This window comes from Phalaenopsis equestris, unplaced genomic scaffold, assembly GCF_001263595.1.
Source record: "Phalaenopsis equestris unplaced genomic scaffold, ASM126359v1 Scaffold000422, whole genome shotgun sequence".
In the NCBI taxonomy this organism is placed as follows: domain Eukaryota; kingdom Viridiplantae; phylum Streptophyta; class Magnoliopsida; order Asparagales; family Orchidaceae; genus Phalaenopsis; species Phalaenopsis equestris.
In genome coordinates, this window is record NW_018164863.1 from 33,728 (window position 1) to 42,308 (window position 8,581).

The window sequence follows — 8,581 nt, forward strand, 5'->3', positions numbered from 1 at the left end:
TCAAAATCACCAGATCTTGATCGGGTTGGTCATTATTTCCCCATCATCCACTATAAGTTTATGGTTTCTATAATATAAAATATAAATTATTACTACTAAATGTCGAGCAATCAATGTCTAATGATTATCCGTAATCGAAAGTCCTCTCTCAATAGTAAGAGGGATAATAATCAAATGAACTTTACCAATGAAAAATCTCAAATCCTCACAAAAATGAAGACGAAATTTTTTAGTAGTGTTTTATTTACAATTTATCTATCATTTAAAAATTTAACCAAACTTAACGTAGGACTCACTCATCACCTTCGAGAGCAGGGACATGAATTTTTGGAGCCCACAATATGTACTATGTAAACATGCATTTGTATATTAAAATATTATCATGCATACTTAAATGACTAACAAGTCAAGTATATATCACTGTAAGCATACTTGTTATAGTGACATGTGTATGTTACAATAAGAGGGTATTTTTACATTCAAGGTTATTTGAAAATATGACACTATCATTATTGTAAAGACACTTTAGTTTGGATTATTGTATGATATTGATTATCTTGCCAATACTTATATATATTAAATAATCCTATTTGATTATTCATGATATATGCCACAATACATTATTGTCTATACTATAATAAATATTAGTTATTTATTAATTTTGATTAAGTAACTTCGTCAATGCTTTCTTTTAGCAGGTTATGCTAGTGTGTTTAGTAGATCTTCATCACAGACTGAATTTGATTTGTGTATGCTTTAGAGAAGCATGACCCATCTTAACTCACGAGCCTCTGGCTTACCCATGTTCAGACCTAGTTGACTCATGACTTCATCGCCCTTTTTGGTAGCACATTTCATTTTTTCTACTGAAACAGAAGTGTGGGAGATGAATCTGAAGGAAAAGGAAGAGTTTTCTTAGATTGAAAGTCTCCCTCCTCTTAGTCGCTCTTCTTAGTTCAGCTTAATCTTTAAGGAGCGCAGGGGAGCAGGTCATGGCATCACTTCTTGTAGCTGATTGGTTTGGTTCTGCAGTCGTAGAGAAGCTAATCGAAGTCGGCTTTGCCTACTTGCAAGACCATTACTTTTGGCAGGCTGGCCTGAAGAAGGAGCTGAAGAAGTTGCAGGATCTTCACCCCAAGATCAAAGCTCTTGTTGCTGCTTCAAGCCGATTAGAGATGATGGGGCAGAACCCAGATCTAAAAAAATGGTTATGGCTGCTCCGAAATGCAGTTGACCAGGCAGATGACTTGCTAGATGAGCTGGAGTACAATGAGCTTGCAAAACAAGTGCACAAGGTTGACCTGAATAAGGTGCGTAACATTATTTCTCCCTTCAAGACTTGTTGTCCGAACGCCAAATTCAGCAAACATGTCTTTAGAGAAGATAAGACTTTGAATAAGCTGAGAAAGGTAGTGAGAAGGCTTGATGAAGTCTTTGCTGATGCTGGAATTTTTTTTCAACTTGTCGGGAACACAATGAATGACGTGAACCAGGAGCAGGATGAACTTTATAAGGTTCGTGAAACGGGTTCGTTGCCCAAAACTGATATGTTCGGGCGTGATGGGGAGTTGGAGTTCGTTTTACAATGGTTGAAAAGGCCAGATGATGATGAAAGCATTACAGCTAGTGGTGCAATGTATAGCAACATTTCAATTCTTTCGGTTGTGGGTCATGGAGGGATGGGGAAGACGACGCTTGTGCAGCATGTTTATAGAGATGAGGCAACTAACGAATTTGATCTTAAATTGTGGGTTTGTGTTTCGAACAGCTTTGACGTGAAAAGGCTTCTCGCAGATATGCTTGAATCTCTGACTGGACAGAGGCCTAATTTGGGTTCACTTAATGCACTTCAAGAGAGTCTCAAGGCTGCATTGTTGTCTAAGAATTTTTTTCTTGTTCTTGATGATGTTTGGGAGGAAGAGGAGAAGCAGGATAAGAGAAAATGGGAGAATGTTCTTGCTCCTCTGGCTAATGGGAAGGAGGGGAGCAAAGTCTTGCTAACAACTCGGATGGAGTCGGTTGCATTGCTAGTCTCAAAAGTGTTAAGGAAACCTATGGTTAAATTAAAATTGGAGGGCTTGCAGGAAGAAGATAGCTTATTTCTCTTCAACAGCTACGCATTTGCTGATGTGAAGAACCTTGAAGTTCATTATGAATTGAAATCAATCGGAAGAATGATAGTTAAAAAGCTTTCAGGATCTCCACTGGCAGCTAAAGTAATTGGGGGGCTCTTGAACTCTAACTTGGATGTAAGGCACTGGAAGAATGTGTTGAACAGTGACATTGGAAATGCAGAAAAGGGTCAAAATGATATTATGCCAATTCTTAGACTTAGCTACACTTATCTTCCCCAACATTTGCAAAATTGCTTTGCATTTTGCTCCATATTTCCACGAGATCACGAATTTGATAAAGATGATTTGATCCGCATGTGGATGTCCCTGGGATTCATCGAGCAGCCTCATTTTGTAGGAGAGTCAATGGAAGATGTTGGAGGCAATTATTTTGATGTTTTGGTTAAGAAATCCATCTTTGAGAAGGTTGAGGATAGTCATCGAAACACAACATATTATCTAATGCATGATTTGCTGCATGAGTTGGCCCAATCAGTTTCTGCTCAGGTATGCATCAGAGTTGTGTGTGATGATAAATTTCCCACCGGACTTCCTGACAGTATTCGCCATTTATCTGTTATAACTAGTAAACTTTCTGTGCTAGGTGAGATGAAAAATTTTAAGAACCTGCGTTCTCTTTTTTTGTCATACATTGGAGATAAAACATTTCTTGAGAATAGTTATTATGGAGATGATGTAAGATTTGACCTTATTTTTTCCCAAATAATTAGGGCATCAAAAAGCATTCGCTTACTATGCGTACGTGCACCGCACTTCAAAGTGATGCCTAAAGAAATTGGTGAATTGATGCACCTTCGATATTTGAAGCTAGTTCAAACTAGCATAACTCTATTGCCTAGATCAGTTTGCAATCTCTATCACCTACAAGTTGTGGTTTATGAAGAGATGCATCAGGTCTCTAAAAATTTCTTACCAAGGGGTTTGAATAATCTTCCTAACCTTAGGCATCTAATTTTGCCATGGGATGAAATTAATGGAATGCCTGGAATTGGGAGGCTGTCTTTCCTTCAGGGAATAGATAGTTTCAGGATAATGGATGAGAATGGATACAGGATTGAGGAGCTAGGGCATTTGAATGAGCTGCGCAGTCTTCGTCTTAAACTTATTGAAAATGTGAAGGACCCTACAGAGGCTAGAATGGCCAAGCTGAAGGAAAAGCAGCATCTCACAGATCTCTCAATCGAATGGGGGGATGGTAAAAAATGTTGTGAGGATGGTGATGAATATTGGGTTGATGAACATCTCAGGGATCTTTCAAGTCATGAACTGGATGAACATGTACTTGACCAACTCCAGCCACACACCAACTTAAGGAAATTGACAATTCATGGCTATATTGGTGCAAGGTCTGCAGGTTGGATGATTCCTTCATTGCTTGGCAATTTGGAGAGCATAAGATTGCATAAATGTTTTGGATGGGAAAGCCTTCCTCCTCTGGGACAGCTGCCATTTCTCAAGTTGTTAGACCTTTCTGATATGCCACAAGTGAAGCGACTTGGCCATGAATTTCATGGGAAAGGTGAGAATGGTGGTTTTCGGGCATTGGAGACACTACTTATTAGGAAACTGGAAGCTCTGGAGGAGTGGTCTGATAATGCAGCAGAAACTGAATTCCACCAATGGTTTCCTAGCCTTCAAAAGCTGCATGTTTTACAATGTCCTAAGCTGCAAGAATTGCCAACATTGCCTCTCAACCTTGCAAGATTAAAGCTGGCCGATGTGGGCTTGACTGATTTGCCGGGGCACAAATACAGTGCCAATAGCTCATCAGTTTCTTCTTCCCTTGCTGAAATAGAAATCATCGGCTGTAAAGACATCATATCCTTTCCTTCTGAAGAGATACTTCGCAGGTTTACAGCACTTGAACGTTTGGAAATAAGCTACTGTGAAAATCTGAGGTCACTCGGGGGATTACAGGCAGTCCAGACCCTTAAGAGAATGGCAATCTGGGATTGTCCTAATCTCATCCAAAGAAAATCATGGACATCTAATTCGGAGGGGAAAGAAAATGAATTCATCAGCAATGTATCTTTTTTTCTTGAGCAACTTGAGATAACTGACCCCTTACTGCTGCTGGAGATGCCATTGAGAAGTCTTGCCTCCCTTCAGATTCTGAAAATTAAGTTTAATAACAACCTTATTTCCTTTCCCCTCGAGGTAGAAAATTGGCTGTTGCAAAATGGTTCTTCTCTTCTTGAGTTGCACCTGTGGGATGTCATATGTCCACATTCCCTCCCTTCATGCTTGCACGAACTCTCTTCTCTCTTGGTTTTGGATGTATGTCATGCTCCTGAACTTAGAAGACTTCCCCAACTCCCTTCCTCATTGCAAAAAGTGACGGTCACTTACTGTCATCCGGAATTAAAGGAGCAGTATGAAAGGAATGTTGGCACTGATTGGCAACAAATAGCTCATGTTCCTCATGCTGTCATATGCATCTAACAACTAATATGCAACAACAACATATACAATTTAATATTTCAGTAAGCATGCATGATGCAAAACACAGCTTACACATCAGTTTCTAATTTTATTTTAGGTGCACATAATTTTCCTCTTTATAATTATTTGTTTCAGATGTCTCTTTGTGATAATTAGATCGATTAAATTTCAAAGCGGAAATCTATCGTTTCATGAGTATTTTTAATTTATGAATTGCTCCCTTGACACGTCTATGTTATTTTGAAACCTTTCTTGTTGTAATCAGATGAGGATATACCATAATTTTACTAATGGACAACTATAGTTTAAGAAGACATCTGTGTATTCCCTTTAAATATTCTTGCAATATCCCTTTTTTCTTTCTTCTTTTTTATTTTTTTTTTAATCACCGTGATTATTCTTTCAGAGATGATATCCAACAAGAGGCCCATGACACATGAGCAAGAAGCAGATTGCTCAATCTTAAAGCTTATAAAGCCAATATTGCATTTCTGAGGAAGCCAATCCCACTGAATCTACTGAACACAGAGAATAAACATGGAATGGCTTTTATTTCTGTTATCAATTACATAAAATCGATTTTAATACTTGAATTGTTATACCTTTTAATTTCAAATCTTCAGATCAGTCTTATGATTCATATAATGCTTTAGTTTGAAAGCAATAAAATGAGTGATTTTTATAATGAAATCTAGTTTGGAAGTATTTATCCTTCTTTTCCTATGTTCTTCGTGAAGTATAAAGTCTGGAGAATGAAACAAAGTAGGGATCAAGGGCTCGTTGCTAGAATCCGATTAAAAAAGTGATGGTTCAATTCATAATGAGTCTTGTTTGTCATTTGGGTCAGTCAAATGGTCAAATTCGTTTCTGACGGGTTGTTGCCGGTTTGGGTTGATTTTGTTCACCTATTTAATAAAAGGTTCGGGCGTACTCGTGTGTTATGCCGATTGCTGAACTTGTGAAAATTGCAGCGGAATAAAACAGGAATCGACACAAACTAGAAGAAGAACACAAAGATTTAACGAGGTTCGGCAAAGAATTGCCTACGTCCTCGAGAGCAAGCGGCGGTTTCACTATTTCAGAGAAGTTTTAATTTACATCCCATAGGGTCACACATATATATAGACATATACAAACCCTCAGATAAAATTACAATCACGCCCTCGCTCCCCCCAAACCTTTTTATTCCAAGAGACACTCCTTTTCACCAAGAGGCACACCTCTTCACCAAGAAACTCCAACTCCCTAGATATGAGACATACCTAACAATTCTCCACCTTGGTGAATATCCAACACCTTAGGAGATATGCATCACCCGGTATATGCGCCTACCAAACAAATCTTCACCTTAGTGAATATTTCGCCCTTTTAGAAGAAAATATCCACCTTGCGAATATCCAATTCTTTAGGAGAAAAAATCTCCACATTGTGAATATCCTGCCCCTTAGGAGAAAAAATCTCATGAAGTCTCTTTATACCAAAGTGGGTTGGGCAACCAAACCATCTAACCTGGCTTGGTCAAAGTTCCTGTTGCATTTTCACCATATGATTCAACAGAGCGATCTCCACCTGCAACTGTACTCCCTATCAGTTTATAGATGTTACCTACAGTGATCTTCCATTTCATCACAGTCAGTGCACCCTTAACAATTTCGATGTTTTCCCTATCCTCATCTGCCTTAAGAATGAAACCATTTTTGTGTAGAGTGCCCAAGGAAATCAAATTCTTCTTCAACTCTGGAACATGTCTGACATCACATAATGTTATAGCAGTATCATCATACATCTTAATTCTGACTTTACCAATACCAGCAATATTGCAACGTCTATTATCACCCAAATAGACTGAACCAGAATCAGATAACATGTATGAAGTGAATCACTCCCTATTAGGTGTTATGTGATAAGGACATCCTGAATCAAGAATCCATTCATCCTTTAACTGAGTTGTTGTAACTGAAAGTGCATCACCATCACTGTAATCTGTAATGTCACTCTGCACTTTATTCACAGCCCTGGAAGATACATCACGAGTCTTCTTCTTGAGCATTGGACAATCTCTCTTCATATGTCCCTGTTCCTTGCACTTAAAGCAACGAATCTTCTTGCCTTTAGGCTTTGACCTGGAACTTTGTCTTCTAGAATTCTCCTTCTCCTCCTTACTTTCATGATCCTGATTACCCCTAGCATATAAACAATTACCATGAGAGCTTTCTTCTGCATTCTGCTTCCGCTGGTTGTGAGCCAAAAATGCTGCAGTAATCTCATCAATTTTAATTGTTTCTTTCCCATATGTAAGAGTAGTCACCAGATGTTCATAAGAAGTAGGCAATGAACACAAAAGAATCATTGCTCGGTCTTCATCCTCAATATTATTCACATCAAGCCGTGTCAAATCCGTGATTATTGAAGACATTCAAGTGTTGAACCAAATCAGTGTCTGCCTACATCTTCAGCCCATACAGCCTTTGCTTCAAATACAATTTATTCGTCAGAGATTTGGACATAAACTGAGATTCTAATTTCTTTCATACTTCTCCTGGAGATTTCAGATTCATAACATGATACATAATCTCATCTGCGAGACATAAACGTATGGTACCTGCCGCTCGAATTTGTAACTCTTCACAATCTTCATCTTCCATATTATCAGGTTTCGTAACATGCAAAGCCTTCAAAATTCTCTGTTGTGCCAGCAAATCTTTTACCTTTATTTGCCACAATCTGAAGTTCTCGGTTCCATCGAACTTCACTATCTCGAATTTTGCTGCTGACATTGCTATTTGAAATTTAATCCTGCACCGTATTTTCTTGCCTTGCTTCGAAAAACAAAAGAAAATACTCCGCAAATAAATTCAAAGAAACCTGAAATTTTTCTTGTCAAATGCAACAACTATCTCGTCATTCTCCTGTGATTCGTAAATCAAATTTTCCTACGAAGCAATTTTCCTATTTGTATCAGTACCTCGGCCAATTGCTGTTTTTGCGAGCCATGAATCCCTTCGCACCTGTTCGAGGAATACCTCCACGAAACTCCTGTTCACGAAATAATCATGCATGTTCGCCTCCTGCACCCTGCCGAACTCCACCTATCGCAAAATCTCTTGCGACGAACCGGCGAATTTAACAGGTCGAATTCCTCAAATTTTTCTGTAAAACAAGGCTCCTGTTCGCGGTGGACAGTCTTTATTTCCCACAAATTGTTGGACCCGAACTCCTCTGCTTCTTGAAATTGTCTGAAGCGAACTGTCGCGCCAAGTAGCCTCCGAAGCAAACTGTCGCCGCGAAATTTCTCTCGCCTGTTCGCTAACCGCCTCTCCGCCTGTTCGACACGAAGTCCACGAACTCTCTGTTCGCGTGAATGCCAAAAGACGAACTGCCGAAACTGCTGAACAATGCTTTGCGAACTCGCGATCTGACCAGATCTTCCCGCGAACGAGATTTCCTTCGCCGATCGCGAACTGGTCTGATCTGCCGCAAAACCCCTCTGCGTCGCGAATCGCGCGCCTGTTCTCGAATTCAATGCAACTCCTTCGCCTGACTCGCCGAACCTTGCGCCGCAACTTCTCGGTCGAGAACCCTGGCAGAATCGCGGGCTCCACTTCACGTCCGAAGCCCACGAACTCCCGAAGCCCCTCAAGAACTTCGTCTTCGGCGCTTCCTCTGCGTCGATCGAGCCTTTCCGAACGATCGCACGCGAACTCCCTCTGATGGATCTCACGCGAACAACTGCATTGATCGCGAATCCCTCGTCTGCGCCGAACAGCTTTTGCCTTTCACACCTACTGCTCTGCCAGACGCAGTGCCGCTTGGTTCGCAAGCACTGCGTCCTGACCAAATCCGCCGAATTCGCTGAACTTCCGCGGGAACTCCAGTACCCGCAAGCAATTTGCAAATTCCTTCCTGATCCGATTTGTGGCGAACGCAGATCTTTCGCAAACGCTTTAGGAACTGCCGCACAACCGGCAAAACTCCTTCTCAAATCTTCTTCCTGCGTCGATCTC

General features: G+C 40.2%; 1 protein-coding gene across 1 annotated transcript; it reads left to right on the top strand.

Moving 5' to 3' along the window:
* The first annotated feature begins 854 nt into the window (after window positions 1–854).
* On the top strand, window positions 855–5,071 carry LOC110027303 (putative disease resistance protein RGA1). Its single transcript, XM_020728667.1, has 2 exons — window positions 855–4,618; window positions 4,984–5,071. The coding sequence occupies exon 1, from the start codon at window positions 993–995 to the stop codon at window positions 4,575–4,577; it is 3,585 nt and encodes a 1,194-aa protein (XP_020584326.1). The 5' UTR covers window positions 855–992; the 3' UTR covers window positions 4,578–4,618; window positions 4,984–5,071.
* Window positions 5,072–8,581: the final 3,510 nt, after the last annotated feature.

Excerpts from the sequence above, each read along its gene's own strand:
- LOC110027303 (XM_020728667.1), top strand. The coding sequence starts at position 993 with ATGGCATCACTTCTTGTAGCTGATTGGTTTGGTTCTGCAGTCGTAGAG.